Source organism: Hypanus sabinus, chromosome 8 (genome assembly GCF_030144855.1).
Source record: "Hypanus sabinus isolate sHypSab1 chromosome 8, sHypSab1.hap1, whole genome shotgun sequence".
In the NCBI taxonomy this organism is placed as follows: domain Eukaryota; kingdom Metazoa; phylum Chordata; class Chondrichthyes; order Myliobatiformes; family Dasyatidae; genus Hypanus; species Hypanus sabinus.
The window spans coordinates 18,697,167-18,712,370 of record NC_082713.1 but is presented as its reverse complement, the minus strand read 5'-3'; the positions used below and the strand labels follow the sequence as shown (position 1 = coordinate 18,712,370).

The 15,204-nt window shown below is 43.6% G+C and overlaps 1 protein-coding gene across 1 annotated transcript in view; it reads left to right on the top strand.

Moving 5' to 3' along the window:
* Positions 1-7,755: 7,755 nt before the first annotated feature.
* The window catches only part of tmem185 (transmembrane protein 185), a 43,655-nt gene continuing 36,206 nt past the window's right edge, over positions 7,756-15,204 (top strand). The window contains exon 1 of the mRNA XM_059976747.1: positions 7,756-7,977. Within this exon, the coding sequence (XP_059832730.1) occupies positions 7,940-7,977 (38 nt within the window). The 5' untranslated portion in view covers positions 7,756-7,939. The remainder of the gene's footprint in view (positions 7,978-15,204) is intronic.

The window sequence follows — 15,204 nt, the reverse complement described above, 5'->3', positions numbered from 1 at the left end:
TGGTGACAAACTGTCTAATGAACCTACTGACTCCTGTGAAAATGCCATCCCGTTTTCTCAGTTCCTTCATCTCTGCTGCATCTGTTCCAAAGATTAGGCTTTCCTTTCCAGAATGTCAGCAAAGTCCTTCAAAGAACAGGACTTCCCTCCCTTCACCATTGATGCTGCCCTCATCCGCATCTTCTCCATTTCTTGGACATCGCTTCATCTTCCCGCTGCCTTACCAGGGATAGAGATCCTCTTGTCCTCACCCACCATCCCATGAGTTTCTGCATCCAGCACATCATCCAGTACAGCCTCCTCCATCTTCAATGGGATCTTACCACCAAACACATTTTTACCCACTCCCACTTTCTGCAGGGATCCATCATTCCTTTGTTCATTTGTTCCTCCCCACCCATTTCCCTTTTTGAATTTATCCCTACAAGCAGAAGAAGTGCTGTATCTGTCCACTCACCTATATCCATGGTCCCTAACTGTCCTTCCAGGTGAGGCAACACTTGGAAATCTGTTGGAATTATCTACTGTATCTGGATGTGACCTTTACATTGGTGAGACCCAATATAGATGGGGGATTGCTTTGTTGAACACCTTTGCTCTATCCATAAAAAGGATTGACTTTCTGCCAACCATTTTAATTTCAATCCATGTTCCCATTCCAACATGGTTCTTGGTTCCTCTACTGCCACAACGTGGCCAATCTGAAGTTGGAGGAACAACACCTCATATTCTGTCTCAACATGATGGCATGAACATTGATTTCTCTAATATAATTTTCCCCGTCCCCTTTCCTCTTCAGTTCCTCAGTCTGCCCCACCTCTTGCCTCTTCTCACCTGCCTAACACTTATCCCTGGTGCTCCTCCTTCCCTTTCTCCCATAGTCCACTCTTGTCTCCTATCAGATTCCTTCTCCTGTCCTTTACCTTTTACACCTATGATCTCCCAGCTTCTCACTTCACCCACCTATTGCTAAGAGCTTGTACTCCTTCCCCTATCCCACCACTTTATTCTGGCTTTTTCCAAACATTTCCTTTCCAGTCCCAATGAAGGGTCTCAATCTAAAACGTTGACTGTTTATTCACCTCCATATATGATGCCTGGCCTGCTGAGTTCCTCCAGCTTTGTGTGTGTGTTGTTCTGAAGTTACAGCATCTGCTGAATCTCTTGTGTTTATTCAAAGTCAAAGTAAGAATTTATTATCAGAGTACATACATGTCACTACATACAACCTTGTGATTCTTTTTCTGCGGGTGCACTTGGTAAATCTATAGAACGGTAAATGTAAACAGGAACAAACTATAAATGCAGATATAAATAGCAATAAATAATGACCATAAGAGTCCTTAAATTAGTGTAGTTACCCTTTTTATTCAAGAGCCTGGTGATTGAAGGGTAGAACGTGTTCTTGAACTTGGTGGTGTGAGTTCTGAGGCACCTGGTCCTTCTACCTGATGGCAGGAGTGAGAAAAGTGTATGGCCTTGGTGTTGGGGATCTTTGATAATGGATGCTGCTTTCCTACTGCAACGTTTCATGTAGATGTGCTCTGTGGTTGGAAGGTTTTTATCCGTGATATACTGGGCCAAATCCACTGCCTTTTGTTGGATTTTGCACATTGGTGCTCCCATCCCAGGCCTAAATGCAGCCAGTCACCTCCACACATCTACAGAGGTCTGCCAAGGAAACTCGGAACAATGTTTTTTAACTTGTTTTCACTGCATAGTTATAAGGCCACAAGTCACTGAATCAGAATTAGGCCACTCAGCCCATTGAGTCTGCTCTGCAAAGCTAATTGAGTAAGTCAATATTTGATCAGTACTTCAGTTTCGATCCAAACTAGATGGTATTTGAACTTCATTTTGGCAATGGCCCTTGTGCTGACTTAAAGCAAGTAAAAGCAATAATGTACTCTCTTCATTATTTACATTGAACTATACACTTCAGTAGCTTAAATGTCTTGGCTTCTGCCTAAAGTATCCCTAGCAGAACAATTTGGACAGATTACTGACTGTATGGAGAAATCGTAAGGCCATTGCAATTAATAAAGTTTTAATCTTTAGAGAAAATAGCCATACATTTTTTCTTAAATACCTGACTCATTAGTTCTAACACTACCGTCAGTTATTGCTAAGGATGTCAGCCTTCTGCCTCTTCAATTTTCCAAGTTCAAAGTACATTTATTATCAAAGTATGTATGCTAAATACAACCTTGAGATTCATCTCCTTACAGGCAGCCACAAATAAAGAAACCAAATAGAACCTATTAAAAAAATAACTTCAGACACCCACGTGCAGAATAAAAAGCGCCCCTATCGGTCAGTAGAACGGAATTTCTGAGATGCCCTTGCTCGTGAACGTGCGTCGCGAGCAACGAGGACCACTGCCATCAGGAGTTTAATGCCAGTGAGGCAGAGTTGCGCAGGTCATCAGCCTCGTCCTAGTCTATTTGAATGGATCCAGTGGCAAGAGGAGAGTCAAGGCGACTGGAGGTAGGTCAGGGTGACCAGGGCGATCTACGTGTTTTGCCGTGCTCTTTGCGCTCCGCGACGCGTGCTGGGAAACGCCGTCCTGCCCGTTGAACCTCCGCGCAGCCCGCGGGATCCAGTCTTCACCTGCTTTGAGTAGACAAGCCCGAAGTCACCGAGGGTTTAAAAAACCCCGATGGCTACTTTCACCTAGTCTGGCCGGTCTGTCGAAGCTTTGGCTGCTGTCGCCAGCAAACCGCTTACTTAGAGCCACAGGTGAGAGTTGACTGCCCGATGAGGACCTGCGTCGGAAGGTACAACGGGTCTTCACACCAGATGTGCTACCCCTCCCTGACACCCCGCAACCCTTGCTAGTAAATAGTAAATTTAGCACAGTAATCCATAGTTCAATTTATAATTAGGTGCTGTCTTTTTGTCGTCTGAGAATTTGCTGACTAGTCCATAAACTTGCAGGGATGCATGAGATAAGAAAGGTAATACTGTTTACACATTTGTTTTCCCCTGTTGCAGTTCTCAATTTTTTATTTTGTTCTTTTTTATGTCTTCAGCTCTTCGCAATCTATCCCTTGCACTTAAGTGAAGTAACTATTCAAAGGTGTAAGTAATGGATTCAGTTGAAAATACTGATCTTTGTTAACTGCAATGAGGAAGTGAGAACTGACTTTGGACTTTGCAAAGATATGGATGGAATTGAGAAGGGACTTGTAAATCAAATAAGGGAATATTTGTTAAGCACACAGGCAGGGCCAGAATAGAAATGAAACTAAATTTGTGGGAAGCAGTGAATCCTCAGGGGAATTGAAAACAACCAGATGACAAAGATCTATTTGTTAAAATCTTGCCACTTCCAACTCTTGACAGAAAAGATAACTCCATAGACTTCCATGTACATAGTATATAACAATAAATTTAAAGTTATATGGTGAACAATCAACCAACCCAGCAAAAAAAATCAAAAGCAACATGTTCATATTAAAGTTCAAAGTAAACTTTATCAAAGTATATAAAGTATATACATGGAGGGCTGAAGGGCCTGTACTGTGCTGTAATGTTCTATGGATCTCAACCTTGGGGTCTGTGCAGCCTTGCTGTGGAAAAGGTTTGTCAATCTCGCTTGTGATGGATATATCTATTACTTTTTGTAGGATCTTCCGTTTGAGGGCGTTGGTGTTTCCATACCAGGCCGTGTCACAACTAGTCAATATACTCTCCACCACACATCTATAGAGGTTTGTCAAAGATTTAGATAGCATGCTGAATCTTTGTAGACAGCCAAGGAAGTAGAGGTGCTGCCATGCTTTCTTTGTAATTGCACTTATGAGTTGGATCCAGGACAGATCCTCTGAAACAATAACATTGAGGAATTTAAAGTTGTTGACCCACTTCACCTCTGATTCCCCAAAGAGAACTCTGGTTTCCTCCTTTTGAAATGAATAATCAGATCCTTGGTCTTGCTGACATTGTGTGAGAGGTTGTTGTTTTGACACCACTCAGCCAGATTTTCAATTTCCCTCTAAACGCTGATTTGATTTGCCCAATGACAGCAAACTTGAACATGGCATTGCAGCTGTGCTTAGCCTCACAGTCTAAAGAGCAGGGCAGCTAAGCACGCAGCCCTGTGGTGCACCTGTGCTGATGGAAATCGCAGAGGAGACATTGTTCTCAACTGACTGGGGTCTGCAAGTTAGCAAATCGAGGATCCAAATGCACAAGGAGGTATTGAGGCCAAGGTCTTGAAGCTTATTGATTAGTTTTGAGGGGTAATGGTATTGAGTGCCAAGCTGTAGTTGATAAAGAGCGTCCTGACATATGTATCTTTGCTGTCCAGATGTTCCAGGGTTACTCATACCTTTCAACAACTGAAAATATCCCAAGGTTTTGTGCAGCCAATGAGTTATCTACCTATGATGCATAGTTATTGCATTAATGTATAAAACTGACTTCCAAATCTGGGCACAAGTACTAATGGGCAATGGGATAATTTGTTCTAGTTATTTTGTCTGAGATAAACATTGAGAAGGACATCTGGGAAACATTGTCTTTTTGAGAGATCCTTTCTATGAGTAAGTTAAAGCATCCCATCATTGCTATGTTATTCCTGTTACATGCAAATTAATTTTCCTGATTTATGCCACACCCTGCTCAGCTTTCCCAACATTTTTCGCTGTTACTTCAGATAATTTCAAGAATAGAGGAGATCAGGTGACACATTGGAGGGATTGAAGGTGGCATGCCAGTAGAAGTGAGCCAGGCTTACATTTTAGTTAACGGATATATGAAGTATTGTGCAGTTAACCATAGATTTTCTGCAGAAAGAAAGCATTCTCCTTAGGAACCTTATACTTCTCACTAAGACAGTGTGACAGCATCTGCTTCCTAGGGAGTCTGTGGAGATTCGGCATGGCATCTAAAACTTTGACAAACTTCTATAGATGTGTTGACTGGCTGCATCGCCAAAGCCATTAAATGGAAAATCCTACAAACGGTAGTGGATTTGCCCTGTACATCACAGGTAAAACCCTCCCAACCATTGAGCACATCTACATGAAATGCTGTTGTAGGAAAGCAACATCCATCATCAGAGATCCCCACCACCCAGGCCATGCTTTTTTTCTCACTGCTGTCATCAGGCTGCCAAAAGGTACAAGTGCCCCACATTGAACATGTGTGTATACAGTATTCTCTGTTATTATGCCCAGGAGTGGAAATGGCTACAGAAAAGTGATGGATACAGGCAAAACTCTCTCCATCATTGGGTACAAATTACCTGGAGCACTGTCACTGGAAAGCAGCAGCCATAATCAAAAACATCCACTATCCAGGCCATGCCAGCTTCTCACTACTAGATTAGGCAGGAAGCCTAAGGTCTCACATCACCAGTTATTACCCCACAGCCAAAATAAAATTACGAAACTGAAACCATATCCGAAATATATGTTTAATTATTAGATTATCTAATTTTTTCTTTCAACCCTCTCTCATGGATCAAGACTTTCTGATTTGGAAAACAAAGGGTATAATATGTTTTTGTGATTTATTTTTGGATAACTGCTTCATGTCTTTTGAACAATTGTCTAATAAATATAATTTGTCCAGATCCCATTTTCTTAGATACTTCTGGATCAGAGATTTTTTAAATATGATGATACCTACATTTCCGATTTCATATCCAACTGATATCATGGAAAATTTTTTAGGCTTAAACCCCTATCAAAATGGTTTAATTGCAATTGTCTATGATATGATTATGAATATACAGCCAGATATATCTGATAAAATTAAAAACGAATGGGAGAAAGAACTTCAACTTTCTTTAGCTTTAGAGTAATGGAAAATATTTTTCAATTAGTTAATTTTTCTTCTATGCTAGATATACGTTGATTCAAGTTAAAGTGGTACATAGGGCTCATATGTCCAAAGATAAATTAGCTCATTTTTACTCACATATAAATCCAATTTGTGATAGATGGCACTCTGAGGTAGCCTCTCTGATTCATATGTTTTGGTCTTGCCCTCTTTTGGAAAAATTTTGGAAAGATATTTTTGATATATTCTCTACAGTTTTGCACATTGATTTACAACAATTTTAAATTACTGTTACTGCAATTTTTGGCTTACTAATGATTGATCTGCCCTCTTCAGCTCGGTGGATGATTGCATTTGCTACTTTAATGGCTAGAAGATCTATTTGATTGAATTGGAAAGAGATTAATCTTCCAACCACATCTCAATGATTTCCTCAAACCATATCCCATTTAAATTTAGAAAAAATTAGAAGTGGTACCTTTGATTCCTCGGTTAAATTTGAAGAAACTTGGAGACCTTTTATTCAATACTTTCACAGACTGTAATTTGACCTTTTCTGATTCTTTTATATTATTCATTAATTTGAGTAGAGGAGCGGAGTTGATGACATTAATAATTTATTTTTGATGTAATAGAATAGCCCAGCTTGATTTTTTTGTTTAAGTTTAGTTGTGTTTAGTTTATTTTGTTTTTGATTTTTCAATTTAGGTTTTTTTCCCATCTTTTTATTTTTTCCTGTTTATACCTAGGGTTTGGGAGGTCTATTATGTGGTGTTACCTATAGTTTTTACTCTTGTGTTAACTGCCAACAATGCAATCTCACTCCCTTTGTACTATTATGACTGTTATCTGTTTTTGAAAAATTCAATAAAAAGATTGAAAAAGAAAGTTATTACCCCACAGCCATCAGGCTCCTGAACCAGCTTGGGTAATGTCACTCACCTAATCTCTGAACTGATTCCACAACCTGCAGGAATTCTGTTAACCTACTAAAATCCAATTTTTTGGGATGTTGTTGGAAGCCCACACACTCACGTGGAGAGCATGCAAACTCCTCACAGGTCAAGTACCCAGTCTCTGTCACTATGCTCTACTAGCTATGCCACTGAGCTTTTTAACACAAGAATGGGGTATGGAGGAATGAGAGAGTTGTGCATCTTTTTTAACTCTTTAGCTAGAGAGCTGCAGATGCTGTGTACTGAGGACTGGAGAGGATTTAGGCACTGAGGATTGGGGCCAAAGGGTAGAAAAGTGGAAGTCAATCATCAGAATTTACTGAAAACACCAAGGACCGCAATGTTGGAAACCGGAGCAACACAAAGAAAGTTGGGAGAAACTCAGTGGGTCAGGTAGCATCTATGGAAGGAAATGGACAGTTGACCCTTCAGCTGGATTAATGAAGTATTCAGATGAAGGGATTGGACACGAATTTCACTCCATAGATGCTGCCTGACCTGCTGAGTTCCTCCAGCTTTTTGAGTAATGAGTTAGAACTCGTGTCTGGGATCAGAAAGCACAGCCTCAGAATGGAAGTACACCCCTTCAAAACAGGAGGAATTTCTTTAGCTAGAGGGCGATGAATCTGTGGAATTCATTGCCACAGATGGCTGTGGAGGCCAAATCAAAGGGTACATTGAAAGTAGAGCTTGATAGATTTTTTGATTAATAAGGGCAACGAAGATTATGGAGAGAAGGTAGAAGAACGGGGTCGAGAGCAGAAACAAATAAATAAATCATTCATGATTAAATATAGTGGAGCAGACTCGATGGCGCGAATGGCCTAATTCTAACTTATTGAACAGCAGACAAGAGGAAATCTGCAGATGCCAAAAATCCAAACAACACACACAAAATGCAGGAGGAACTGAGCAGGTCAGGTAGCATCTATTGAACAGCAGAGCAGGCGAGAGCCGCTTGTATTTTTCAGGTCGGAAATGAGCCCTTCCAGAGCTTGACCGGGACATTGTTTAGCGCTTTCTTCCTGCATCCATTGGCACCAGGTCGTGAGGATGCAGATGGGGAAGTTTGATTGGCATCTCCCGCACCAGGGGGTGAGGCTGTGGGTAACCCCGCCTACCCAAAGCCGCAGCCGGGGAAGGAGAGGAGGAAGAGCCGGCAGTGGGTCGATTCTTTTGGTTCTCACGCAGCAATGAACCTTCGTGGACTTTTCCAGGACTTTAATCCTAGGTAACGTCCAGTTTGTTCTGAGATACGGGGATTGTCTTCGAGGCGAGGGAGGGAGGGAGGGAGGGAGGAAGCACCGAGGCCGGTGCTGGCTGGGGAAGGGGAAGGGGAAGGGGAAGGCCTCAACTATGCGACTGGAGCCTCGGAGCCAATTGATGCGGCAGCCCGGGCTGTGCTGCCTGACTTTGTCAGCTCCTTTCCTGCCTGATGCCTGCGGGTTTTCTTGCACTTCATTGGATTAATGCAGTCAGGAAAGGAATGATTGACTGCAAATGTTCAGCCATCCAACAGAAAACAGAAGTAAAATGAGAAATACATTGCAGCGTTGTACATTTTGCGTTTCAGCCAATTCCTGCAACAGAAATTCTGTGCGATCCAGAACTGCGGTCACACGATTTGTAACGCAGATGAAGTTTTACCTGTCTTTTTAGATGTCGCATTGAGTTTATTAGGACATAATTGGCAAATTTAAGCTTCCAGATTTACGTTTTCCAGTCTACGGTACCCTAGTTAAAGAGGGTATGATTTCCTGATTGCGATCAGGGTAACTTGAATGCAGAGTCAAAGTAAATTTATAATCAAATTGCGTATATGCCAACATACACTACCCTGATATTAATTTTCCTGCAGGCATTCACAGTAGAAGAAAAAAATACAATAGAATCAAAACTGCCCACAAACAAGGCCACAGAGATATGGTATATAATTCATATGGCCCATGTAGGATATGTTCTATATTATTTGGTCAATATAATTCATAGACCTAGTTGAAATCTAACCAGAGTAGCTGGGAATTTTAATTTGATTATTTAAATAAATCTGAAACAAATGATTGGAAAACTACCAGATTGTCTTCTGAGAAGCCGTTTTTTTCAATAATGTCCTAGGTTTGGGGAAGTGGGGGGGGGACCAAACCTTGTTATATTAGTCGGCAGTCGTGTATTGACGTGGGTTCAGTTTTAACTGCTCTCTCAATAGCCAAGCCAAAATGAGATGAGTGTGGCTGGGTTTTCAATGGTGGGCACGGACACAGTGGGCATTAGAGCCAGTTTCTGTGCTCTGTGACTTCCCAGATACTGCACTGACTAATAATGAGCTCGTGGGGCTTATACCAATGATCTGTTAACTGAGGGCAGAGTACTACCCATTGAGCCAAGGGTATTAAAAACTGGTAATAAATGATGCATGTGAATTAATCTTTTAAAATTATACCAGAGTGCTGGCTCTTGCGTTTTTATTCTCTGCCAGTAGACTAGAATGGACATTAAATCTGGGGGCATATACCTAATATTTTTCCCTGTTTTTAATTCAGGATTTTGCTTTTATTCGTGTATGCTATTTATGTGTTTAGCTAATTTCTTTATTCATTAATAAGTGAATCTGTATTGCCCATTCATAATTGCTGAGGAGGTGCTAGTGAGTGGTAGTGTAATGGTTAGCACGTCGCTATTACAGCTCAGGACACTGGAATTTGGCATTCAGTCCTGGCGCCCTCTGTAAGGAGTTTGTATGTTCGCCCCAGGACGGCATTGGGTTTCCTCCGGTTGCACCGATTTCCTCCCATACTCCAAAGACATACCAGTTAGTAGGTTAGTTGGACAATAGACAATAGGTGCAGAAGTAGACCATTCGGCCCCTCGAGTCTGCACCGCCATTCTGAGATCATGGCTGATCATTCACTATCAATACCCAGTCCCTGCCTTGTCCCCATATCCCTTGATTCCCCTATCCATCAGATATCTATCCAGCTCCTTCTTGAAAGCATCCAGAGAATTGGCCTCCACCGTCTTCCGAGGCAGTGCATTCCACACCTCCACAACTCTGGGAGAAGAAGCTCTTCCTCAACTCTGTTTTAAATAACTGACCTCTTATTCTCAATCCATGCCCTCTGGTACTGGACTCTCCCAACATCTGGAACATATTACCTGCCTCAATCCTATCAAATCCTTTAATTATCTTAAACGTTTCAATCAGATCCCCTCTCAATCTCCTCAATTCCAGCGTGTACAAGCCCAATCTCTCCAATCTCTCTGCGTAAGACAGCCCTGCCATCCCAGGAATCAACCTAGTGAATCTACGCTGCACTTCCTCAATTGCCAGAATGTCCTTCCTTAAACCTGGAGACCAAAACTGTACACAATATTCCAGGTGTGGTCTCACCAGGGCCCTGTACAAATGCGAACGAACATCCTTGCTCTTGTATTCAATTCCCCTTGTAACAAAGGCCAACATTCCATTTGCCCTCTTCACTGCCTGTTGCACTTGCTCATTCACCTTCATTGACTGGTGAACTAGGACTCCTAGGTCTCTTTGCATTTCTCCCTTACCTAACTCGACACCGTTCAGACAATACTCTGCCCTCATGTTCCAGCTTCCAAAGTGGATAACTTCACATTTATTCACATTGTGTAAAGGGGGTTTCTTTTTTTTCTTTGTTACTGTTGGGAAAGGGTTTCCTTTTGTTAACTAGCAGGAATGCTAATTTACTGATAACGAGAATGGTATTCCTTTGTAAACCAAATGGGGATTAATGTTCTTTCTTCTGAGTCTGTAAGCTTTTGTTGACGGGCTTTTGGGCAGATCGGCGCGAGGGGGTCGAGAGAGAGGACGCAATGCTCTAAGTTGGGCGAGGATCGGACCCCAAAGGGGGGTCCGAGGCCGGGAGATTCTCCGAGGGGAGGGGGATGAAGCTAGATGTGCTTGGTTGACCACTCGGAGGGTCCTGAGCTGTTTGGAGAGTCGAGGAGTTCGGAGGGTCCTGAGCTGCGAGTCGAGGAGTTAGGAGGGGATCGAATGGTGGCCAGAAGACTTCAGTAATTGAGCTCCAACGGTTGTGCACGAAGTGGTTTGGACTTTGATAAGTTTGGCGCCTTTTCTTTAATTTTCTCCATATATACTGTATCGTTATTAATCACTTAGTTATAGTAACCTTTATAAATTGTACTCATTTAATCGCATATGGTGTACTGTCTGGTTTTGGGCGAGGCGGGGACATCACACAGCATCCACACCAGCTGATTACCCAGTTTGGCGGGGCCGAAGGCTGCTCCCCCTAGACAAGAATGAGCTGAGCGAGCCTGAGGCGACCCGGGGGTTACAATTGAATGACATCTGCCAAGTATCTGCCCACTCACTCAGCCTATCCAAGTCTCCCTGTATTCTCCTAACGTCCTCTTCGCATGTCACACTGCCACCCAGTTTAGTATCGTCAGCAAACTTGCTGATATAGTTTTCAATGCCCTCATCTAAATCATTGACATAAATCGTAAAGAGCTGTGGTCCCAATACAGAGCCCTGTGGTACCCCACTAGTCACCTCCAGCCAGTCTGAGAAACACCCATTCACTGCTACCCTTTGCTTTCTATCTGCCAACCAGTTTTCTATCCATGTCAATATCCTCCCCCCAATGCCATGAGCTCTGATTTTACTCACCAATCTCCTATGTGGCACCTTATCGAATGCCTTCTGAAAATCTAGGTACACAACATCCACTGGCTTACCCTCGTCTAACATCCTTGTTACACCCTCAAAAAACTCCAACAGATTAGTCAAGCATGATTTGCCCTTGGTAAATCCATGCTGGCTCGGCCTAATCCTATTTCTGCCATCTAGATGTGCCACTATTTCGTCCTTAATAATGGACTCAAGCATCTTCCCCACGACTAACAGGCTAACAGGGCGATAGTTCTCCGTTTTCTCCTTCCCTCCCTTCTTGAAAAGTGGGACAATATTAGCCACTCTCCAATCTTCAGGAACTGATCCTGAATCTAAGGAACATTGGCAAATGATTACCAATGCATCCGCAATTTCCTGAGCCACCTGTTTTAGAACCCTCGGATGCAGACCATCTGGACCCGGGGATTTATTAGCCTTCAGTCCTACCAGTCTACACATCACAGTTTCTTTCCTAATGTCAATCTGTCTCAATTCCTCTGATATCTTATGACCCTGGCCCATCCATACATCTGGGAGATTGCTTGTGTCCTCCCTGGTGAAGACAGATCTAAAGTATGCATTAAATTCTGTTGCCATTTCCCTGTTTCCCATAACAATTTCTCCCAATTCATTCTTCAAGGGGCCAACATTGTTCTTAACTATCTTCTTTCTCTTCACATAGCTAAAAAAGCTTTTGCTATCCCCTTTTATATTCCTGGCTAGACTGAGCTCATACCTGATTTTTTCTCTCCGTATTGCTTTTTTAGTTAAGATCTGCTGTTCCTTAAAACTTTCCCAATCATCTGTATTCCCACTCATCTTAGCCCTGTCATACTTCTTTTTCTTTAATGCTATACAATCTCTGACTTCCTTTGTCAACTACTGTGGCCCCTTCCCCCTCTTTGAATCCTTCCTTCTCATTGGAATGAACTGCATTTGCATCTTTTGTATTATGCCCAAGAATATCTGCCACTGCTGATCCACTGTCTTTCCTGCCAGGGCATCCGCCCATTTAACTTTGGCCAGCTCTTCCCTCATGGCTCCGTAGTCTCCTTTATTTAATTGCAACACTGACATCTCTGATCTGCCCCTATCCCTCTCAAATTGTAGATAAAAACTTATCATGTTATGATCACTACTTCCTAATGGCTCCTTTACTTCAAGATCACTTATCAATTCCTGTTCATTACACATCACCAAGTCCAAAATAGCCTCGTTCCTGGTTGGCTCAAGCACAAGCTGTTCCAAAAATACATCCCTTAGACACTCCACAAACTCCCTATCCTGGGGTCCAGCACCTACCTGATTCTCCCAGTCCACCTGCATGTTGAAATCTCCCATAACGACTGCATTACCTTTAGCACATGCCAATGTTAACTCCCTAATCAACTTGTACCCAATATCCATGCTACTGTTTGGGGGCCTGTACACAACACCCATTAGGGTCTTTTTACCCTTACTGTTCCTCAGCTCAATCCACACAGACTCTACTTCCCCTGTTCCCAAGTCACCTCTTGCTAAGGACTGAATCTCATTCCTCACCAACAGGGCCACCCCACCCCCTCTTCCCATATTTCTGTCTCTACGATAGCACGTATACCCTGGTACACTCAATTCCCAGGCCTGATCCCCTTGCAGCCATGTCTCCGTTATCCCAACAATATCGTAGTTCCCCATTTTCATCTGAGCTTCAAGCTCATCTGTCTTATTTCTGACACTACGCGCATTCAAGTATAGAATTCTTAGCCCATTCCTCCTCTCTTTGCTTAAAACACTGTCTACTGTACCTAACCCAGCTCCTTGAACTTCCATCGGGCAAATTGCACCCTGAATTTTGATGACCTTCTCAAGATCACCCAAACCTTGTACACATTTAACCCCATGCACCTTCTGACCAACCCTCTGGATCTGGATCCCTGCCCCCTGCACATCTAGTTTAAACCCCCCCCCCCCCCCCCCCCCCGAGCAGCACTGGCAAACACTCCTGCAAGAATGTTAGTACCCCTCTGGTTCAGATGTAGACCATCCCTTCGAAACAGATCCCAATGTCCCTGGAACAAAGACCAATTATCCAAAAACCTGAACCCTTCCTTCCTGCACCATGCTCTCAGCCTCGTATTAATGTGCATAATCATTCTATTCTTTGCCTCACTCGCACGTGGCACAGGTAGCAATCCCGAGATTGTCACCCTGGAGGTCCTGCCTTTCAGCTTCACTCCTAACTCCCTGAACTCTCTAAGCAGGACCCCCTCACTCACCTTACCTACATCGTTGGTCCCTACATGGACCACTACATCTGGGTTCATGCCCTCGTTCTCAAGAATAGCCTGCACCCGATCTGAGATGTCCCGGACCCTGGCACCAGGGAGGCAACATACCATCCGAGACTCCCGATCTGCCCCACAAAATCTCCTATCTGCCCCCCTGACTATAGAATCCCCTAAAACTATCGCTCTCTTCTCTTCCCTCCTCCCCTTCCTAGTTGAGGGTTCAACCTCTGTGCCAGAGGCAGGACCACTACAACTCATTCCTGGTAGGTCATCCCCATCAACAGTATCCAGTACGGTATACTTATTGTTAATGGGAATGGCCGCAGGGGTGCTCTGCTCTCTCTGCCTGCTCCCCCTGCCTCTCTGGACCGTCACCCATCTGCCTACTTCTTGGTTATTTGGTGTGACTACCTCCTGATAACTCCTATCTATCTCTGCCTCCACCTCCCGAATGATCCGTAGTTCATCCAGCTCCTGCTCCAACTCCCTAACTCGGGCTGATAGGAGCTGCAGCTGGACGCACCTCTTGCAGGTGTGGTCATCAGGGACAACTGTGTTGACCCTGACTTCCCACATACTGCATAAGGAGCACACCACTGCTCTGACTGTCTCCCCCATACCTGAACTGGATTAATAGAATAAGTCTAAAAAGCACCTAGCGACCTTACCTTCTTCCCCTCAGCGAGCAATCACACAGGCTTGCCGAAGTCCCCTTACGCCGAAGCCCACTTAGCCAAAGCCCAGGACTCTGCTTCCACGGACTCCGCTGCCCGCTCTGACAAGAAGTCCTGCCTTTTAAAGTGCGCGCTCGACGCTGACGTCACTCGCGCCTGTGCAGTTCCCCCTCCTCCACAGGTATTGACCAGATAGGCTTAAATCCTACCTACACGGTCGAATTCTCTGAGCTCCCAGCTGAATCACAAGCTGTAACTTGCTCCCGATTCAAATGACCACTCTGACAAGAAGTCCTGCCTTTTAAATGACCTTTTAAAGGTCATTGTAAACTGTCTCGTGGTTAGGGTATTGTTAATCAGTGGGTTGCTGAGCAGTGTGGCTCATTGGGCCGGAAGTGCCTGTTCCATGTTGTATCTCAGTAAATAAACTGTTGCTGAAGCTGTTGCTGCATGGTAATTGCACAGGGGATCAGGGAATTCCAAGATTTGGTGACAGTGGAGCGGCTGTGAAATATTTTGAAATCAGAATGGTATGTTTATTTGGATGAGAACCTGTCGGTGATGGCTTTACATTGTGGTGGCTGCCCTAGCTCTGAGATTCAGCAATGCTGTCGGAATAGCCTGCATAAGGAACTGCAATGTATTTTACAAAGTGGATATGGAGAGGATATTTGCTATAGTGTGTGGGGGGGGGGTTTAAGACCAGAGGGCACAGCCTCAGAATAGAAGTATGTCCCTTTAGAAAAGAGGTGAGGAATTACTTTAGCCAGAAGCTGGTGAATCTGTGGAACTCATTGCCACAGACGACTGCGGAGGCCAAGGCATTGGGTATATTTAAATTGGAGGTTGAT